Source organism: Sarcophilus harrisii, chromosome 5 (assembly GCF_902635505.1).
Source record: "Sarcophilus harrisii chromosome 5, mSarHar1.11, whole genome shotgun sequence".
Classification (NCBI taxonomy): Eukaryota; Metazoa; Chordata; class Mammalia; order Dasyuromorphia; family Dasyuridae; genus Sarcophilus; species Sarcophilus harrisii.
The window spans coordinates 186,429,351-186,452,855 of NC_045430.1; the positions used below are offsets into that span (position 1 = coordinate 186,429,351).

Consider the following 23,505-nt stretch of genomic DNA (forward strand, 5'->3'; position numbering starts at 1 on the left):
CAGTCCTCTCTCTGGGTGTAGATGGCTCTCTTCATCACAAGATCATTGGAACTGGCATCAGTCATCTCATTGTTGGAAGGACTCACGTTCATCAGAATTGATCACTGTATAATATTGATGTTATACACAACAACAATGATTTCCTGGTTCTGTTCATTTCATTTGGCATTAGTTCATGTAAGTCTCTCCAAGCCTTTCTAAAATCATTCTCCTGATTATTTCTTACAGAACAATAATATTCCATAACATTCATATACCATAACTTATTCAGCCATTCTTCAACTGATGAACATCCACTCAGTTTCCAGTTTCTTGCTACTATGAAAAGGGCTGCCACAAACATTTTTGTACAGATGAGACCCTTCTCCCCCTTTAAGATCTCTTTGGGATATAAGCCCAGTAGAAACACTACTGGACCAAAAGATATGCTCAGTTTGATAACTTTTTGAACATAGTTCCAAATTACTCTCCAGAATGGCTGTATCTGTTCACAACTTCACGAACAATGTATTAGTGTCCCAGTTTTCCCATATCCCATCCAACATTTGTCCTTGTCTTTTTGTCATCTTAGACAATCTGAGAGGTGTGTAGTGGCGTCTAAGAATTGTCTTAATTTGCATTTCTCTGATCAATAGTGATGTAGTGCACCTTCTCATATGATTAGAAATAATTTTAACTTCATCTGAAAATTGTCTGTTCATAGCGGAAGACTTAGATCTATGAGATTTCAAGATATATGAAAGCCTAAGATGCAGTTATCTGATTGAATCCCAACCAAAGAAAGGATATAAGAAAATGAGAGAGGGACATAGAAAAAATTTTCTTAAAATTGTTACCTAAGGTAAGCCTTATACTCTGGAAAAGATTGGAAATATTCTCTTGCTGTTCTCTCCTGTATCCCATTCTCTGTCTACAAATTTTCCAATTCATACTAGCATTTATCTGTAGTTCATCACCATGATGAATAAAAGACATTTTTTTTTGTGAGTGGGATGGAGCAACTCATCATTTAAAATTTTTCTTCTACAGGAAAACGTGCTCTATATGCCAGTTAAATGAACAGAAAAACTTTTGGGAAACAAATTATGATATGAACCCTGCCTAAATCTGAGAGGCATGAGAGAAATTGACTAGGAGGATAAACACCAACACCTAATACCAACATGAACACTACTATTACTACCAACACCATTACACCATGGTAGTGAATTCATTCCTGCTCTGGTGATGGTAGTGTTAGAAGTAATGGTTGTAAGAAGAAAAGAAGAAGAAAGAGGAGGAGCAGAAGGATAAAGAAGAAAAGGAAAAGGAGGAAGGGGAGGAAGAAGGGGAGTGGTAGTTGTAGTAATAGTAGCATTTGCAAGAATTATGTAGCACTTTAAAGAAGTAGAGGCTAGGAGAGGTTAAATGATATCCAGGACTACATAATTAGAGTCTGAGGCAAGTTTCAAACTAAGGTCTTTCTGGTTCCAGACCCAATACTATCTATTGAACCAACTAACTGCATATAGAAATACCCTATGAAAAATAAGAAATGGAAGAAAAGAGACTAAAATGTGGTTTTATTATGCTCATAAGAAATATATATGACAAATTAAAAGCTTAGAGCAATCTTTTTTTTTTTTACTGATGAGAAAGAAATTACAAAATGAATATTTAGTAATAACTTTTTTTAAATTTTATTTTATTTTATTTTTGGATTCAAATTCAGGTCTCCCCTGTCTCAGAGCTGCAGTGCTCTTTCCCCATATCATACCAGCAGTATATTTCCTTGTCATTTTTATTAACACAGAAACTCTACTTAAGAACTTATTCTTTTTTAAATTATGAAAAACAGTTGCAAAGTTGGTAAAACTTTCTGACCAAAAAAATACAAACTCTTTGAGAGTTGACTATTTTGTCTTTTTATCTTCACCTGTTTAATAAACACATGCTGATTGGTTGATTGATTCAATTAATGATATAAATGCTTGGGAATTCCTGTCTAAAAAGCAGGAAATTGGTATCAGTGATCTCTTTGAGGGATTTTGAAACTGTAGTTAGGATCTCCTTATGTACTCCTGTCTGATCCATTTGAGGTTTTCTTGGCAAAGATACTTATAGTAGTTTGTCATTTCCTTCTCTAGCTCATTTTACAGATGAGGACACTGAGGCAAGCAGGATTAAGTGACTTGTCCACTGTCTTTTGTCTGAGGCCAGATTTGAATATAGAAAGATGAGACTTCTGAAGTATCCACTGCTCCACCTAGCTCCCCTCAGGATCTAGAGATTTCCCTATTATCTGCTGCTGATGAATAACTAAGAGGAAGAAGGAGAAGGAGAGGGGTGTGTGTGTGTGTGTGTGTGTGTGTGTGTGTGTGTGTGTGTGTGTGCGTGCGCGCATGTATACTCCACTTCTTTTTCTCCCCTCTCCCAGGATCACTGATCAGTTAAGTCACAAAGATCACACCAATCTATACAACTTCTACTTATCAGGGCTCTATCCAAGGGCCAAATATCACAGGAATTTGCTTGACTGGCTTTAATCTACCCTGAAGTCAAAAGTGCTAGGGACAGAAAAGTCAGGGCCCAAAGCCTGAAAAGCAAGCTCAGGTCTCCTTGGGCTTGCCACCTGAAAGAGAGCAGAAATGAGAACAGACACATTTTAAAAAACCCTTCCTCCTCCTGACTTTTCATTCAAGGTTTCTAAAGATAAGATGCCCTACTTTCATAACCCATTTTAAGCCAATCCCTGCACTGAGACTTTGTTTCCCCAATCTTGTTCCTGAACTAACCTGAGTAAGCATCCAAATTATGCTATCTCCCTACCTGTCAGAGAGAGGTCCCTTTTTTTAGAAATAGCAAGAGGAGGGAGAACAGGAAAAGGTAAGAGAGTCTGTATTTAGAATCTCGGATTTTTATTTGGTGTTGACGTATTTTTCATAGTTCTGTGAGATGGAAGAGGTTTTCTGATATGGAAGGATAGATGGGGTAACAGTGGAGGAAGTTTGGGATTAAAGCTCTTTGGAATGACATTGGTAGCCACAGCCATAGTCCTAATTCATTTTTAGGTCAGCTATTAAGCAATCACAATGGGAAAGGAGTGAAAGATGATCTGCTACATCTTGCAACAATATTCAAACAGCAAAGAGCATTGTACAAATTTCATTCCCAACATGATGAAAGCACATCAAATTTATTAAAATACATGATTATCAGTAGAGTGGGCATAATTACAAATGAGTGGCTCCCTTGAAACCTGAAATATAGATTCAAACTCAGGACATAATACATTGTTGTTTCTCCTCTGACCATTCCTTGTTTTTTGTCTGGCAGTTTGGCCTGTTTCCCCTAGAGCTTCAAGGTTTAACTCCTTCAGAAAGAGATGAATGTCACAATGAAGATGACCAGAAAGGAAGAGCTTTATCAACCTGGAATGCCAATCTGTCACTATTGTTAAAAATTGTTTTTCTTTAAATAAATATAACAAAACCAAAAAGAAAAATTTCAAAAGGGAAATGTAATAAATACAATTTCAAAAAAGAAAAACATGACCATGAATTCACAGCATGGAGTTAGTTAGAAAGGATCTCAGAGGTCTTCAAATCCAAGGCTTCTTATACTTTTTCCATTCACATCTCCTTTTCACCCAAGAAATTTTTACATGATCCTGGCAAACATTTACTGATGACAAATTATAAAGAAACTTATTTTAAAACAATTCTTTGGTGTGTGTGTGTCTGTGTCTGTGTGTGTGTGTCCTTTATTAAAGACGAAAGCAAATGTGCATAATAACTAGATATGCTTATTTATTTTTATATAAAGAATTAAATCTTGGTGGAACATTTGATACTTTTTACTGTCATCAAATTCTTCATGATCCCTACATTCAATTATAAGATCCCAAGGGGGTTACAACACAGTTTAAGGAGCTTTAATCTAGTCTACCCATACAAGAATAAGAGTTCTTTCTTCAGTATTGGATAAGTAGTAATCTAACTTTTACTTGATAACCTACTGTGAGAGGGAGTTTGCAAAAGAGTAAGTCCATTTTCCTTTTGAACAGTTCTAATTATTAAAATATATAAATAGATAGATGAATTCTGAATTTGCTTCTGCTAATTCCTTCCATTAATCCTAGCTCCCCCTTCTAGGACTAACTTTTTAAAGTATACTCCCTTTTCTAAATGACAATTTTTTTTAAATACTTAAAAGGAGCTTATGACTTCTATTCTCCAGAATAAACACAGGGTATAAATTCAAAGCCCCTCATCGGTCTAGTACTACTCCTCTGGATATTCTCCAGGCTATCAATGTTCTTCATAATTACTTCGAGTTTTAAATGTATGATTCTATAAGGTTTAAAGCATTTCCTTGATCTATCTGTCTTGTAATCCTGTTCAAAAAAGAAATAAAGCAAGAACAGCATGGCTTGATCTTGATGAAGCTATACTAATTCTTGATGATCATCACTTCTTTGCTAGATGTTCACTCAGTATACTTTTAATAATACATTCTGGAGTTTATTCAGGAATCAAAGTTAAGCTTATTGGTACACAGTTGATAGATTTTCTTCTCTTTCCCCAAACCCGTTTCAAAATCAGGACATCTGTCTTCCAATTCTGAGATAGGTCTCCTATTCTCTATGATCTTTCAAAGATCAAAGATCTTTCAAAGATGTGTCAGTTCTGGGAGTACCTAAGGATACAGTTCATCAGAACCTACAGAGTTGAATGCAGTAAGGAGACAGAAGCTCTCCTTTTCTCTCTATACTTATCTCAGTAATCAAATTCCTATTAGCCATTTTCTTTCTATTTTTTTCCCAAGCCAAAGATAAGTCTCTCTGGTGGAGAAAATAGAAGCAAAATGAAAGTTCAAGAGCTCTGTTCTCTTTATCACCTGTTATCATAGGACCATTTAGACTAATTATCTGTCTTATCCCTTCTTTGATCCTCTTTTTTCCCCCCATATAACTTTTGTTAAAAAAAAAAAAAAAGCTTTCCTGTTTTCCTTAGCTTTTTTCACCAGCTCTTTCTGTGTTCCAGTACTCCCAACACTGCTGCTATAGGGCTGTGCCATGTTTTTGTACTTATTCTCCATTCTCCATTACTTGTCCTTATTTCTGTCTATTATATATGTACTCTTCAAAATCTAAGTTGGTTGGTGAGTTCCCTGTGCATCCATACCAGTCTCTTCAAAAAATCTCCCTTTTTCCTCACAAGAATTATTTATCTTTGGGTTTTCAAAATTACATTCTTAACAGTTTTCCATCCCTCCTTGAGTAACTTTCTTTGTAGGGTATTAATCCATAAACTCGAATTGTTCACCCTTTGAAATCGGCTCTCCCCAAAACTAGACTTCACAGTTGAATATTCACCAATTTCCTTATCTTTCCTACTACAAATTCTAAGAGGGGATGGTTATCTCTCCTCAAGTTTGCATTAATTCAATGAACCCAAACACCAGTTCTTTCTCTTGCTGAGATTCATATCCAAAATAAAGTTTGCTTTTATTGCCTTCTCCACTTTTGGAACAATGAAATTATCAGAAAGTCAAGTCATAAATGAAAAGTGCTTAATTCCTACCTATCACCTTCCAAGGAATTTCCCTTTTGCTTGATTCAGTGGTATAGATTTCATCAGTATGATAATATGAGTTACTGATAATCACTTAAGGCCATAGAACTCTACTGGAACCTATGAGAGAGTAAAAAGGGAAGTAAAAAAATAACATAATACTTACCTGCAAAAAGTTTATAACAGAAATGAGAAGAGGGAACAAAAACATCAAACAATTCAATGCAAGGTACCATGTTAGATGATGGGGACCCAAATTCCTGCTCTCAGTGAGCTCACATTTTACAAAGTTGTGGACTGAACCATGTGACATATATGCATATGAGTTCATTTGAAAAAGAAGTAAATAAGGACAGCTAAGGAGATGAAGAAAACAGATCAGATTGTTGGCATTTTCTTGTCTTGATTCTTGAAGAGGGCAAATGACATCATAGGTGATATTTTGACTTGCAAGTAAATTGGATTTGAGTGAGGCAGAGCTACTAAAAGGCACCAGCCAGTCATTGACAAGACATAGTTCAAGATGACGGGCAATAACTCTGGATGAAGTGGGAGGGAAATCTTGGACTTTTAAAGTTTTCCCAGGTCTCAAATTTTCAACAGCAGAATAGGACTCCAGAAGAAACTATGGTTTCTAAGAGATAGATGGAAGTGAGGAAGAAAAGCCAAGAAGTGGGGAGGTTAGTAGGGTTGGGGGGAGGTGCAAATAAAGAGTCTGGACATCAGTTTATGGGAAGATGTCATTTGGAATAACACTATGAAATGAGTCTGTAAACACAAACTTGAGACAGACCATGAAGGGCTTTAAAAGTCAAGGAAAGTAGTTCCTATTTTATGCTAGATATCATAGGGAAGAAGTGGATTTTCTTGAGCAGTTTAGCTTTTACTTTAGGAAGATAAAAAGAGAAGTCAAGAAAAAGGATTTAATAAAACTTGAAAAAGATCTAGGAGTGGGGTGGGGTAAGGCTTCATCAGTCAATCATTCAGTCAGTAAGTATCTATTAAATGTTTATTATGTGCCAAGCCTATGCTAAGTGCTGAGGGGAAAATCGCTAAAGGTAAATAAAAGATACATTTGGAATTGATGGAATGCATCCGGAGAGGAGAAGATTCTAGTAGATGGGGGTGGGAATGGAGAGAACTGGAAGAAAGATTCCTATAGAAGATAATATTTGTCTGCTTCATGGAGGAAGAGGCATAAAAGCTCGGGCAAAAAAAATTTTTTTTTTTAAAAACAAGATGAAAAAGAAATGGCATGACAAGCAAAGATATGGCACACAGGAGGCTGGACAGTGCAAGAGATCAATTTATAGTTATAGCTAGCAGCCAAACCTGTCTAGAACATGACTGCCTAAAAGGAGGGATGAAGCCTCCACCAACATCCCACTTCTTACCCAGCCTACTCACAACCACAAGGTCACAGTTAAAAGACCCTGAAAAGGATTTCTGTGGAATCGGAATTTCACTGGCATTGCATCCTTCTGATTTTTGACATCCCCAGCTTTCTCAGCCCTGAGTGGGTTTTTCATCTCAACCTCTGGGCAATACAGAAATGCATCTGAAAGCATGACATATGAGTCATATCTCATAACAGTAAATATTCTAATAGTGAAAATATCTGTCTAGCCAATAATTTTTCAAATACAGGATTCAAGCTTACCTAATGGAATAATATTCACTATACAATTGTACCAAATGTCAACCAAGTATCTGCACAGGACCTGGAAATTTATCATACTTAATAAATAAATTATATATTCATCATAAAGAAAACAGTGAAATGGAATGGAAATAAGACTAGACAGAATCAGAAAGCTGAGGTTCAAATCCCAGGCATGATACTTATTCGTCATGACACGAGGACAAATCATTTGACCTCTGTGAATCACTCTTTGCTTATCTGAAAAAAAAATATTATAGTATACCACATATCTCAGAATATTGTTCTGAGGCTCAAAAAAGATAATATATATTAAATACTTTGCAATCATAGTTAACTAGTCTTGTGAGATTCAGTTTATAATAACATTCAATGTATTCTCCTTCTAATGGTATAAATTTTCATTTTTCAGTAAGCACATGCACATGGGTTTAGGAATTATGAAGTTAATTCTCACATTATCCTCATCCTTAATTCTCACATTATCCTCATCCTAAAGTTCCTAAAGAATTAAAAATTCTCCTCCACCCTCATTCTAGATTTCCCAAAACAAGCTAATAATCTATCTAAGGTGATTAGGGAGGATCATGCCCCCCAAATAACCAATTTTTATTTTTTTAATTTTATTTTTAATTTATGGAATAAAACAAGCATTTCTACAACAATCCAATAAAAAGATGATTCCATATGAAACTGCAAACTGATAGGCAAAACTTGCTCTTCCTTTCAACTCTATAACAAAATTATCATTTTTTTCTAAAATAACTTTCTAAAGACAATTAATAGCTCACATTTAAACAGTATTTTTAAAAAGTACTGCCAAACTCAAATAGAAACAGGATCCACCGAACTATATATAAGGATCCTTATGTATTGCACACTGACTTAGAAAACCACATTTTAATTATTATCTTTGTTTTACTCTATTTTTATTTATTTTGTTAAATATTTCCCAATTACATTTTTTCCCAGTTCAGTCACACTTGGGAGTACTGACACATGCTTTAAGGTTTCAAAAGTGCTCTCTTCCACACATTGGGTGAATAATGCCATGCCAGTATCCCTTTTACATAAGAAGAGACTTATGGAGCTTCCAAGTAATCCCACCATGCTCACATAGCCAGTAAATTGCTAGGGGAAAAAAAAAATTTGAACTTGAACTTTTAAGTCTAATTGTCATTCCATCATATGGAATCAATGAGTTCTTACTTCAAGTCAGCCTGACTTGCCTTGAAATCTTAGATGTGTCCCAGAAATTCTCCTAACTTTTTAAGATCATTATAGGATAGCATTAGAAGCCCAAAAGGAGCAAACATCTTCCAGCCATAGTCAGACCTGGAGTCAGGCTGAACAAACCTCAGAGATTATCTAGTCTAGCCTCTCCCCCTAGTTTTCCATATGAGGAAACTGAAACCCAGAAAGCTTAAAAGACTTACCTAAAGTCATACCAGTAACAAGTGACAAAAGGAATATTTTAATCCAAGGTCCTCTGGCTACAAAGCCAGTTCTCTTTCCATAGCTCCGCACTCCTGCTGAACAACGTTTGATGGGGCAATGGCAACATCCAACAGGTGTGTAACAGTGCCAGTGGAACAAACCAGTCTTTGCTTCAGCCACTGATATACTCTTCTGCTACCACCACTTAAGGCTGACAGCCTTCATCTACAATCACTTCCCAACAAAACACATACATTTTTGTTCAAAGTATACAACTGCTTCACTGTGGTGTGAAAATAGCTCAAAGAGCTATTTTCTTACAGATTAGGTTAAGTCACACTTTACATCATCTGGATTATGTTTTAAAGTTTGCAAAGCATCTTAATTCTCATTTTATTTTTACAACAACTTGTAGGTTTTCATTTTTACAGATTAGAAACACTGAGGCTGAGAATTTAAATGACTTGCTCATCCAGCAATTAAGTGTTCAGGGCAAGATTCAAAATCTTATCTTCTTCATTGCAAGTCCCATGTACTATCCACTATGCTATCTAGCTGCCTCGTAGTTCTTTGTCCTTACTAAGATCATGATCATCGCTTGATGTTGTCTAGTAAAGTTGTGGGCATGTTTCCTAAAGACATTGGCCATTCCTTCTGTCTCCTCCATATTTTCATTCCATCTCCTGTCCAATTCCTTTTAATTGAAAGGATTTTCCCAGAGTAGGTGTTACTGGGGATTGGGTGATTTTAATTTAGTTAGGATAGAGCTGGAGATGCTAGGGAAATATGGGAAGCAGGAGTCACTGATTTTTAAGGATTAACTATGTATATTTGGAGAACAGGGAGAGGGTCTGAGAGTGGGTAGCAGAATACATTTCTTGGTCTCTAAGATTATTTTCCCTATGTTTATGGTTGTTAGGATTTGGAGATTATACCATCTTCACCTGGTTTTCCTATTCCCAGTCAAGAGAGATCTTAGGGAAGCAGTAGTGGAAGTAGTTCTAGATCTGGAATTTCAGTATCTTGATTTAAATCCCAGACCTATCAATTTCTACTTGAGTGTTGTTTTTATTGAATCATTTAAGCCACGTTCAACTCTTCAAGTTCCCATTTGGGATTTTCTTGGCAAAGTTATTGGAGTGGTTTGCCATTTCCTTCTCTAGCTCATTTTACAGATGAGGAAACTGAGGTAAATAGGGTTAAGTGATTTCCCCAGGATCATACAGATAGTAACTGATGCTGAATCTTCCTGATTTTAAACCCAATGCTAAATCCACTGTATCACCTACCTACCATTTTACTTTAATGAAATAAGTAAATCAATTAAGCTCATTGGGTCTCTCCCTTTAAAAAGTATGAAAAAAGTATAAATTTATCCCTTTAAAAGATTAAGTATTTTGACAAGATGACCATTAAGATTATGGCAGCTCTAAATCTATGCCCCTATGCTCCAGAAACAGAAAAATAGATATGAGCACTCTCTGGTAGTATATACTGTACTTTCTGAGAATAAAATATATGCATGCAAATAACTAATCCAACAAGAAGGAAAGAACAAGCATTTTTTAAGCATCTACTGTATGCCGGACACAGTGCTAAGTAGTTTAAAAATATTATCTTTTTTAATGATCACAACAAATCTGGGAGGTACATGCTATCATTATTATTATTATTACCATTTTGTAGTTGATGAAAATTAGGCAGAATTTTTGTTTTTCTTCCCCGGGTTATTTTTACCTTCTAAATCCAAGTCTCCCTGTGCAACAAGAAAACTGTTTGCATCTGCACACATACATTGTATCTAGGATATACTAGGACATATTCAACATATATAGGACTGCTTGCCATCTAGGGGAGGGGGTGGAAGGTGGGAGGGAAAAATCGGAACAGAAGTGAGTGCAAGGGATAATGTAAAAAAAAAATTACCCTGGCATGGGTTCTGTCAATAAAAAGTTACTATAATAAAAAAAAAAGAAAAAAGAAAATTAGGCAGAGATTAAGTAACTTGCCCAGCATTACAAAGTTAGTAAGTGTGTGAGATCACATTTGAATTCAGATCTTCCTGACTCCAGCTTGAGCACTCTGTCCACTGCACTATCTAGCTGCTTAGTGGTCAGAAATTCAGTTTTTCAGGATCCAACTATTCTAACTTTCTATTCACCAAAGAGGCAATGTGGTGTCCTGGAAAACTTATTGGATAAGAGAAGATGGAGATCAGGGCCTGGAATTTCATTAGAGCTTAACTAAAACTTTTTCAAAGGTTCTTGCATGGATCTTTGGAGAAGTTTGTTACTCACAGCATGCAAATCATAGGGGAACTAGTAATAAACCAAGCTACCATTATAGGGTCTGAGGCTAACTGCCTACTTGTATCTTGATAACCTTACCCAATCATTCACTACAACCTATATACATAAAGTTAATAGAATTGTGGTATGATAACACTGAAAAAAATTTTCAAAGGTCATCTATTCCAAACATTTGTTTCACAAATAAGAAAAATGAGGTTTAGAGAGGCTACATGTCTTAACCAAAGAAACATAGCTAGCTAATAACAGAGCTAAAATTAGAACCTAGTTCTCCTGCCACCCAACCCCACAATATAAAAACAACCAAATTATGGTAAGCCCTACTCTCAAGGAGCTTACATCCAATAGAAAAAAACATATGTAGGGGTTTGAGGTTGAGAAGGAGACAGAGTAGTATGATATGAACATGAAATAACAGAAATAACATGGCGGGTCTGTATTGGGGCTAGATATGAAAAATGCTAATTCTCTGCTTTCCATTTGCAGCTTAGTTTGACTTGAATATAATTCCCTGCCCTGATAAGCTGATCCACTTGAAAACTCAATGTCATGCTCTTTAATAAAGTTTTAGATACTTAGTACTTTTCCAACTTCCTCAGCACTTCTCTACTTTACAATTTCTTTCTGTGAGTTGTCTTCCTCATTAGATTGTAAGCTCCTTCAGGGACTTCATTTCTTTTTCTTAACTGAATCTTTAAGCACTTAGCATAATGCCTGGCACGTAGTAAGTGCTTAAAACATTAAATTGAATTGAAATTCTCCCCAGTCAAAATGCAGGCTATTATGATCTAAGTTTTCATTAAATAACTAACTTGTCACACTAGAAAACTCTGAAAGGGATCTCAGTCTCCTACCTGAATACCCTCAGAAAAAGCCAAGGAAGCATCTGAGCTCTCTCAAGTCTCAATACTGGTAAGTCCATTAACAAAAAGCAAACATTTCAAAAACATGCTTTTCCTTTGCCAGAAACTTTATCATCATGAGCAATCCTAATAGAAAATACTAGGAAAGCATTTTAGGACAACAGAAAAGGATAAATTATAATATGAAAAATCAATTTAAAATATTAAAAACTCTTGGAAACAACATGTATGTATGTATATATATATTTTATACATATATAATGTGTGTATATGTATATAAGTAAATGTATATATCTGAGAGTTTTGGTCGACAAAGGAAGGAAAGGACAGAGATTGGATTAAGGATAGGGAAAGGCTTAGTCAGAGAAGGAAGGAGGAGGGGAGAAAGGGAGACAATCTGAAAGTGGGTCAGTCTAGACTAGAGTAGATTTCCAGACAGATATATTCAAAGTATTATAGGTCTTGGAAGAAAATTTTCCTGTCTCTCAGTGATCCCTAAGACTAAGTCTCCAGCAGTCTTAGCAAGCTAGTCTTCAATTTAGTCTCTCTAAAGAAGAATGGATGTTACTGTGTGAGAAAAGTCGAGGTATCATCCCTTCTAACAACTCTTTTTTGTTTGTATTTTTATTAAACCATTTTTTATTTTCAAAACATATGCATGGATAATTTTTCAATACTGACTCTTTCAAAACCTTGTGTTCCAATTTTCTCCCCCTCCACTCCACCCCTTCCCCTAGATGGTAAATAATTGAAAAATGATAATTCTTAATCTTCAAGCAGAATTGTTTAAATCAGTTTTATCTTCAGCTGAGACTTAGCATGATTTCAATTTTCCGTCTCCCTTCTCCTTCTCCAAAAAAAACCCCAAAAATCTCCAATTATTTTGAAGTTGGCTATAATCTCTTTATGGAATCTTTGTTCACTAAATGATCAGTCAGTCTATCAATCAACAGCTATCACCAACTGTTTTGCCAGTAGAAAGGAAAAGTCCTTGAAGGAGATGTGATCAAGAAAGAAGGAAAAATTAAGCAAAAAGAGGGGTGGGAACCAGAAATCATACTTTGCAAGTTTGCCCTGTTGGGCATTATTTCTCTTCTGCTGGGCAGAAACAAACACATTTTACCTAGTGATACTATATGCAATAGCCAAAGACACATATAAGCCTAGTATTCCAAAGAGACAGTCTACTCTCATGTAGAAAGTACTGGCTCTGTGCTCAGAAGACTTATTCAAGTTTTGCCTATGTCCTTTGCTACCTGTGTGATCTAGGCCAACTTACTTAACCTCATTATAAAAGAGCTTCCTTTTGTATATGGGAGAAGAGGCAAAAAGGAAACATTAAGCACCTACCATCTACCAGGCACTGTGCTAAATATTTTCCAAATTATTATCTCAAATGGTCCTCACAACCATGGGAGATGGTGCTATTATTGTCTCCATTATATAGTTTAGGAAACTGAGGCAGACAGAAGCTAAGTGACTTACCTGGGCTCATATAGCTAGTAAGTTACATTTGAAGTCAGTTCTTTTTGAATTGAGGCCCAGTATTTTATCCACTAAACCACTTAGATGCTCTCATATTGGGCTGGATGTCTACTGAAGCCCTTCCCAACAGTTCTCAAATATTGCAATTCTGATTCTGTGAATATTTTGGGTTATTTCCTTGTTGGCAAAATGGTGGAGGGAGGACTGGTTTTTAATGATTTCCTATCATACTAATGATATCCCTGATCTCCCAAAAGACCCCTTCCAGTACTAAATTCTGTAATGCTATAATGATTTATAAAGTTAGGACCATATTAGAGCTAGTCATCATTTTGGTCTCCCTTTTTAAGTTGGACAAGATTTATATAGATGATGTTTTCTAAGGGATTCATTAAGTGAGGTAACACTGTATATAGATTTGAGTCAGGGAACATCAATCACCCTCATTACCATCTGAAAAATATACAAAAAGTATGAGTCAAAATATCACAGTATAGAGAATAGGAAAAGCATTTAACTGTGGTGAAATATTTTAATTTTTTAAATTCAAAACCAACACCTACACTCCAGTCTAGTGTTGCTCTGGGTTCCTTCGCTGGACCATTGGCAATAGGTAGGCTGAGGGAATGCACCGGAGCCAAATGCTGGAGGCCTGACCGAGAGATTGCTTTCCTGCAGCAAGAAGAGAAAACAGAGAGAAAAGAAAATCAGAAGACATTACATAGGTCATAGGTTCCGGTAGGATGGATAGTGCTAGAGATTTGCTTTGTTTGTTGGGTTGGGTTTTTTGTTTGTTTGTTGGTTGGTTGGTTGATTTGGTTTGGTTTGGTTTGGTTTTGGATCTGAATACCTAGGAAAGGAGATGAATTCTGTGGAAGCACAAGTATACCTCACTCCTAGCTAAACCAACTTAGCAGAGTCAGTATCCTGGGAAAAGAAAGACCTCTCCAATATGTCCAGTAAAATCTCTGTGCCCCAGTAAAGGACTGGGAGAAAGTGGTTATCAGATGAGGAGAGGAAGAAAAGAGGTGAATGTAAACATATGTCTCTACTTGACTGAAATTAGAAAACAGAGTTCTTGGGAAAATTACAGTGCTTTGGACAGTCATAAAGTCTTCATAAAAATGAAAACAAGGGGGAAGGAATAGAAGGAAAATCACAGAATCATAGATTTAATAGTGGAACGAACTTCAGGGACTAGATAGTACAGACCCTTGGTTTTACAGATGAGGAAACTTAGGCTCACATAACTTAGCCAAAGTCACATAATAGCCAAAGTCACATAACTAGTGTCAGAGATGGATATGAATCCAAGTCCTCTTGGATTTGGAAATTGTGCTCTGGTAGTACTACCTGTGGACAAAAATTACAAATTTGACTTTCATTCACTTTCAACTCTTATATATGTTCCCAACTTACTCCCTATAATACAAAGTTCCTAAATCAAATAAGGGCCCTAGAACAATTTTCTTCCTCCAATAAATGGCTGGTGCTAGGATGCAGACACCTTTTCAAGGTTTTGTGTCTGACATCAGCTAGGCAGTCATCTTAATATAAAAATTTTATCCCTTGATAAATCATGTCTAACTTCCACAGCAGAAGATAAAATCCAGATAAACTCACTTGGTTTCTGATTTGGTGGGCAGAATCTAAGAGGAGATGGGTGAGAGAAAGGGTAATTTATCAGGAGAGGCATGCAGGACCAAAATGAATTGCTTCTATAAAGCATAAAGAAAATCAATACAAGTCTGTAGTTTAGAAAGTAAACACGATGCTTGCTAAGGAAAATTAAACAGAAAGAGAGAGTGTGCAAGGGAACACGAAAAAGGAAAAGAAGAAAGAAAGGAAAAAATTAAAAGCACAACCCCATAGGATCACAAATGTGACTTTCAGAGCAAACTTCAGGATAAACAAGAAGTTGAAACTGAGGACAATCTTGAAAGCTAGCTTTAATAATGACAAATGCATTATTAAATTAGCTTAACTCACTTTGGAAGACAGAGAAAACATGGTCCCAGAAGGATGGGATGCCAATAGCACAAGTAAGAGATGGGGAGGGGAAGGAGAATGAGAGCTAAACAAGAATGGAGAGGAGTAAATGGGAGGAGGGCAACATACCAATCCAGAAGGGAAGGAGTTAAGGGCATGCAAGATAAATTTCATCAATTCTGCCTCAGTACAACATATTTAATCACCATAGAAATGAAGATGAGAACTTTGATCTCTCAGAATCCTAAAATTCATAAGGACATTAGTTATGACAAGGAACTAGATGGGGGAGGATATAGGGTTAATTCCTCAGATTCTCAGTAAGGAGATCACTAAGGAGAGCAAGGGAATTCCATTTTTCATGACTACAAATGTGATAGAAAAGAGAAGGGCCTAGTGGTAAGAAGAATGTGGGACATTGTCAGGTGTGAGGCTGTGAGGAGGAGGTAACAGATGGGAGTAGTGTAGGAGGGTGGTAGCCGAGAAAAGAGGCTGGCAGTTGCCAAAGGAAGGGGAATGAGAGAGGAAGAGTAGACTTTTAAGAAGATTCTAAAGGAGAAATATCATAAAAGAAAGGTCTCACTGACCTCTTTAGAGGCCCTCAGTTGCCCTAGCACATATGTACTCAGCCAAGCAAATGGAATTTAATGGAACAGTCCTCCCCCAAACAAAGGCAGGCTAGATGAAAGCCAGATAGGAAGTGGACGAACAAATTAAGCCATCAGCCTGACAAGAAGTGTTTCTTTAAAGCCTACTATGCACCAAGAACTGTGCAATCTGTCTAGTGACAAATGCATTATTAGACTAGCTAACCATCACCTCAAAAAGCACAGGAAGCCTGGCCCCAATAGGATGCAATAACAATAGGAAAGTATTAAAGAGATAGAAAGAAAGGAGATTGTGGCCTTACTTTAATCAGTCCTCAAAAAGCACGAAAAGGAGTAAACAGGAAGAAAATAAAGCATTAGGAAGGGCCAAACTCAAAGGATAGCTTTGGAGTCACTGACAACAAACTTTGCCTATTATGCAGTTTTGTCTTTGTGCAACACATTTGGTCATTGTGGAACTCCTGATCTCTGGTAATCCTAAAATCTAAGATATATGGGGACTAAAGATGATTAATTCCTCAGAAATCACAATAGGCACCAAAGACAGCAGAGTTGAGAATTCTATAAAAGCTGGGACTTAAATTTAACTTTTCTAACACCAAGACGACGATTCTACATTGTATTATGACTGATGTTTGTATTTTAAACCAATCATCCAAAATATGATTGCCTCAACATACACACACACACACACACACACACACACACACACACACACCCCTTACCTCATTGTAAGAAGCTGCACACTACTTTGTGGGCTGGAACAACATGGTATAGCAGAACCAGTGATGGCCATGAAATCAGCACACCCCAGTTCAAAGGACGCTTCTGATCCTTACTACATGACAGCTAGGGTAGCACAAGGATAGGATACTGGACCTGACAGAAAGATGAGTTCCAGACAGTTTCTAGCTTTGGGAGTCTGAGCAAATTACTAAAACTCTGTCTCAGTTTCCTCATCTGTATAATGAAGATAATAGTACCTACCTCGTGGAGTTTCTATAAAAATCAAATGACATAATATTTGTAAAGCATTTCACATACTGCCTGATATATAACATGCACTATATAAATGCTTATTTCCCTTTACTTCTCCTCCCTCTTACCTGACCTTGGATCAGACATTTAATCTCTAGACCTCAGTTTCTTGTATATAAAACAAAAGAATGGGGCAGACCAGCTGATATCTAATCCAGTGTGAAAGATACTGGATTTTAAGCAAGAAGATCTGTGTTCAAATCCTTTCTTTGCCATATACTCCCAGTGACTTAGGGTAAACCATTTTAATCCTCCAAGTCTCGGCTTTCTCATCTATAAAATGAACAAGTTAGATTCGATGACCTCCAAAGCTATTTCAACCTATAAATCAATGATCCCACGGCTCCCTCACTAGGGGAAGTCTATGAACCATATGGTTTAAGAACCTTAAACTATATTGTCATTGATAAAGGACTTTGGAACTTCTCTTGAAATCGCCTTCAGGACCTATACCATACTCTCTACAATCTTCTTAGGGCTGGTCCATTTTTATCCTTTGAGAAGGGATTTAATTTTTGAAATAGCCAGAAATCTTTTGGAGCTACAACTGGTGAATAAGGCCAAGTATGAAGCTGGGTCAACACCATTTCTTGGTTGATTGTGAAGGGCAGTACAGGAAGCAGAAGATGGGCTTTATTATCAAGATGTAACTACACTGAGTTTGCACACAGATTACAAGCTTCTATTGGGCCTCTTCTATTAATCTATTGAGCCAGAATCATTTCAGTGAGCCTGCTTTCTATAATGACCCCAAATAATTTTGAAATGGATGTGAGCCCTTAACAAAGATGATTTCCCCATAATATCAGTTACTTCTTCACCCTCAGAGGAGAGAGAAGCCGACAATAATCATTTCAGTATCCTCTGGTAGAAGATGGCTTCTAATAACTGAGCAATAAGAAAAGAAGATGAAATTTTCTGGTCCCCTTCCCTATTTTCTTTTGCCAGTATTTTGCCAAGTTGTCCCATTTATCTTTTCTGTTACATTGTGGAGCCTGATAACTTGCCTAAATACAATATAATTACATTGTGCCATGCCATCCATGGCAAGGGACCATATCTCTATGGGATCAGAATCTAGAGATATTGGGCTTAGTTGTACAGACTTCACTTCAACCTAAATTAGGGTGGCTGAACAGACAAAATTAAATATGATGTAACAGCTATATTCGCAGTTTTAGAAAGACTGGCTAAACTCTGATCCTAAGGTAAAATGGGGAGGAGGGAGAAAAAGAAAGAGAGAAAACAAGTGATTTTTTTTTTCTCTCTGAATAAAAGAAGGTAGCATAGCATGGTTTGGTAAAAAAAAAAAAAAAAAAAAAAATACACCAAATTTGAAGTCAGGGACCTAAGTTCAAATCCCAATTCTGCTTTTTATTATAATCTGTGTGATCTTGAGCAAGTTACTCAACATGCCCTATACCACCCCCCACCTCCCACTCTAGGATTCAAGAGAACCAAATATTTACAAGTATTATTGAGCACCACAAAACAAATAAGGTCAATTCTCACACCATAAGGAGTTCCTACATGTGGGATTTGGTTTTGTTGTTGTTGTTGTTGTTGTTGTTGTTGTTGTTGTTGTTGTTGTTGTTTGGGGAGGAGGGGGATTCCCATCAAGATTAAGATAGGTTAAGAACACATCTACCAAGTTCATTTTCTTCAGAATATGTTTTACCTATCTGATCCATTGACTGATACCTCTATTTTTTAACTTGGACCAAATAAAGGGTTTGTAATTATATTTATATAGTTCATATGTGTATCTTGATAGAGAGATTCCTAAATATCTTCCACATTAATAGTTATTTTAAATGGAACTTTCTTTTTATCTCTTCTCACTAATTTTTGTTGGTAATATGTAGAAATGCTTGATATTTATGATTTTTATATGATGCTGTTTTTCAATAGTTACTTTTTCACTTTTAGTTTATTCTCAATGGTTCTCTAAATATATTATTATATCATCTGCAAAAGTAATAAGCTTGTTTCCTTTTTGCACATACTTATTCCCTCAATTTCTTTTTCTTATTTTACTGTTATAACTAACATTTCTAGCTCTAAAGAAAGTGATATTAGCAAAGAACTGGAATCTAAGAAGTTTCTAAAAATTGGAAAATGGATGACTAAATTATGACATGTAATTATACTGGAATGATGTTATATCATGAGAAATGATGAAAGGTATAGTTTCAGAGAAACCTCAGAAGACTTGTATGAACTGATCCAGTGCAAATGAGCAGAACCATGAGAAAATTTTTTTGCAATTACAAAAACATTGTAAAAGCAAAGAACTTCAAAAGACTTAAAAACTCTTATCAATGCAATGATGCATAACAATTCCAACAGAACAATGATGAAGAAGACTAATTTTCAGTTAGAGCAGAATAAAGAAAGATGTATTTATTCTTTTTTTTCTAATCCAAGTTCATGCATCCTTCAGGTTACAGTTTGTTGTTATTCATTGTTTGATTTCTAACTGGCTCTTCATTACCTCATTTGAGGTTTTCTTTGCAGAAATACTAGAGCTGTTTGCTATTTCCTTTTCTCAAATCATTTTATAGTTTAAGAAATAGAGGCAAACAGGGTCAAATAACTCACCTAAAGTCTAGTAAGTGAATGGAGATGGATTAGGTTTTTTTTAATCTAATTAATTTATTTTTAACACACATTGTTTGAATCATGTTGGGAGAGAAAAATCACAGCAAAAGGGAAAAATTATGGGTGAAAAAAAAACAGAAAAAAGAAGTGAATTTAGCATTTGTCAATTTACATTGAATCTTCATACTTTTTTCCTAAATGCAGATGGATTTTCTGTCCAAAGTCTATTGGGATTGCTTTGGATCACTGAACCACTGAGAAGAACCAAGTCTTTCATAGTTGATCATCACACATTCTTGCTGTTACTGTGTACAATATATTTCTGGTTCTGTTTATTTTACTTCCTGACAGAAAAGTAATAGACTTAAAGTAAAGAGTGAGATAACTTTTTGAACATGGCCAATGTAGATTATTTTTTGCTTGATTATGCATATATTTATGAGTTCCCCCTACTCAGTTAAAGGAGGGATGGCAAGAAGAGAAAATAAATGCTTTTTTAATTAAAATAATAATAACAATATTACATTCCTTAGGCTAGCATTGAAGTTTTCTACAATATGGTTTCCAATCCCACTCTCAAATGCTACCTCTTGCTACTACCTATCAGATACTCCATGGTCCCTCAAACATATCCTGTTCTTTCTTTCCTCTATAACTTTGCTCACACTGTCCTTCCTACTTGCAATCTACCTACCCAAAGTCATAAGAATTAGAATATAGAAGCTGGTTCAGTGACCTCATTTTATAAATGAGGAAGCAAGCTGAGTAACATGGCTTAGGTCAGATAGTTTGGGGTAAAAATAGGACTAGAACCTAGGTGGCCTGCCCCTTAGTTCAATGCTATTTTTGTTAAATCATTGCTAAATTGAATTTCACCTCGTCTTTGAAATATTCCCTTATTGTCTCATTTGAAAGTAATTATTTCCTCAAAAAAAAAATCTCTGTATTACTTAATGCCCTTATATTTGATTTGGAATACATTTATATGTGTAGCTTGATAGAGAAACCAAACAGATGAAACCATGAATCTTCTGAAGTAGTGAATAATTAGAGGAAATGAACAAGCAATTCTAAAGAAAGTGCTACTATTTATTTAAACAAAAGGATGTCTCACAAAAATCATTATATTGTAGAAAGAACAGATAAAAAATTAGAGGACACATCTGAGTAGTCAACTGCTAATTGCAACTTTCTACAAACATACTTATGTTATTCCCACTGACTACTGGAGAACTCAACTCACTGCAGTAAATGCCAGGAAGCTTTTTATGGCACTTAGAAGAAAGGTAATCTTACCCATCTGAGATCTCAGTTTTGTCATTTCTAAAATGAGGGATTGGTCTAATTGATTTCTAAGATCTCTTCTAATTCTAATTTTTAGGATCTAAAATGTTTTCATAGTAGTATATACATATATACACATTTATTTTAAATCTAAACATGTCTGAATTGAAAATAAAATAAATGTAAGATGTTTTTCTGGTTGGGTTTATCTTTGTTTATGAGAAACTACACTCATGTCCAAGACAACTGAAAGTCTCTACACTACAATTTGCTTCAAAAGCAAAGACAAATAAAACAAAAATATTCTCTTTATACTCCTTTTCTCTGACTTTGGTTTCCTCTGATTCAAACAAACAAACAAACAAAAAAAACCATTAACCATAATGTTACTCATTAAATTCAGTTATCCACTCCTTTACCATACTTCTGTCTTCTGGGATCAAGAAGAACAAATCTAAACCCTCTTCCTACTTGACAGACTTTTAACAACTTGAAAATAACAATCATGTTCCCTCTAAGTCTTCTGCTCAAGTTTAAAAACCCCAATTTTCTTCCTATGAATCCTCAAAGGCCATGATCTCTAGGCCTTATATAGTCCTGGTTGACTTCCTTTTGCCTCTTTCCAGTTTGTCAATTTATCTTGATCAATTTATGATTGTTGCCAACCTCACCAATGAAATAATCTTGACTTGCATCTCCAAATTATGCATTTTAAAATGCCATTCTATCATTTTTTTTCTTCATTTAGGCCACGCAACTGAGTGGCTTAGTGGATAAAGTGCTGACATTGAAGTCAAGAAGACTAAACTTCCTAAGTTCAAATTCAGTTCCACAAGTTGTGAAATGATCCAACCATTCTGGAGAGCAAAACGCTATCAAAATGGGTCTGTATCCCAAGGAAACCATAAAGAAGGGGAAAGGGTCCACATGTGCAAAAATGTTTGTAGCAGCTCTTTTTGTGGTACCAAATAATTCGAAAATGAGTAGATACTTATCAATTGGGGAATGGCTAAATAGTTTGTGGTATATGAAAGTAATGGAATATTATCATCCTATAAAAAATGATCAACAAGCTGATTTTAGAACATTCTGGAAAGATTTACCCAAAGTGATACTGAGTGAAATAAGCAGAACTAGGAATACATTGTACACAGTAACAGCAAGAATGTATGTTGATCAGCTATGAAAGATTTGGTTCTTCTCAGTGGTTTAGTGATCCAAAGCAATCCCAATAGACTTTGGACAGAAAATGCCATCTGCATCTAGAAAAAGAAGTATAAAGATTGAATGTAAATCAACAAATGCTATTTCATTTCTTTTTTCTGTTTTTCCCCCCATAAGTTTTTTTTTTTTCCCTTTTGCTGTGATTTCTCTCTCTCAACATGATTCATAAAGCAATTATGTATTAAAAATAAATTAATTAAATTAAAAAAAAAACACTAATCCAAATCTACACGCTTAATAGCTATGAGACTTTAGGCAAGTTACTTGACTCTTGTTTGCCTCTATTTTCTAACCTATAAAATGAATTGGGAGAAGGAAATGGCAAACTACTCTAGTATCTCTGCAAAGAAAGCCTCAAATGAGGTAATAAGGAAGAACCAGCCAGAAATCAAGCAAGTGAAAGCAACAAACTCTAGCCTGAAGGGTGCATGAACTTTGGATGAAAAAAAAATCTTTATTTTACTAATCTCTAACTGAAAATTAAGCCTCTCCTCCAATTCTTTAAAACATTACTCTAAGGAGTCCATAACTTAATCAGACTGCCAAAGAAGTCCATGCCACAAGAGAGCTTAAAGGCCCCTAAATTGAACTATAAGCTACTCAAGGGCAAGGATTCTTTTTTAACTTCCTCAAGTGTCTAAGGTTCTCTCTTTCTTTCTTTCTTTCTTTCTTTCTTTCTTTCTTTCTTTCTTTCTTTCTTTCTTTCTTTCTTTCTTTCTTTCTTCCTTCCTTCCTTCCTTCCTTCCTTCCTTCCTTCCATTCCTTTTCTTCTTTCCTTATCTTTTTCTTTCTCTCTTTTTTCTTCCTTCTTTTCTTCCTTTCCTTTCCTTTTTTCCTTATCTTTTTCTTTCTCTCTCTTTTTCTTTTATACTGAGAGTAGAATGACTGTATGCGATGATTTTACAGTTACTGAACAAAGAGAATATTATATGCTATAATAAAAAGAAGACTGGATTTGGAAGGAAATTGGGTCTAAGTTCTAATTCTGCCATTTACTAATGACGCAGGGCATTTTACCTCCTCAGGCCTCAGTTTTCTTATCTTTAAAATGGAGATAATATATCTGTCTTGCAGGGTGGGTAGGAGAATTCTTTGAAAATCTTAAAAGGTGGTATCAATAAGAGCCATTATTTTTGGTATAATTTTCCATAAGTCAGCTGTAATTTCTATTTTCTCAGATATCCACAATACTGCCTCCTCAAAATCTATAATATTCTTGCTCCTTGGGACACTAAAAATGATGAGTATAGATTTCATCCCAAAAGACTATCTATCAATAAGAGATAAATGTTTCATTTGTGGCTTGGCCACTGAAGTAAACACATAGCACAATGACTGACATATCATAAACTTAATAAATGCTTGTTGATTTACAGAATAAATGAATGAATGAAATATAGGAAGAAAAGCTTCTGGGGAACTAAAGCTTTTTAGCTTTAGAACTCTAGAGAC

General features: G+C 35.6%; 1 protein-coding gene across 1 annotated transcript in view; it reads right to left on the minus strand.

Annotated features, from left to right (window-relative positions):
- Positions 1–23,505, minus strand: part of DGKI (diacylglycerol kinase iota) — a 552,148-nt gene that overhangs the window by 381,955 nt on the left and 146,688 nt on the right. Inside the window, exon 2 of the mRNA XM_031939143.1 lies at positions 13,873–13,981. Within this exon, the coding sequence (XP_031795003.1) occupies positions 13,873–13,981 (109 nt within the window). The remainder of the gene's footprint in view (positions 1–13,872; positions 13,982–23,505) is intronic.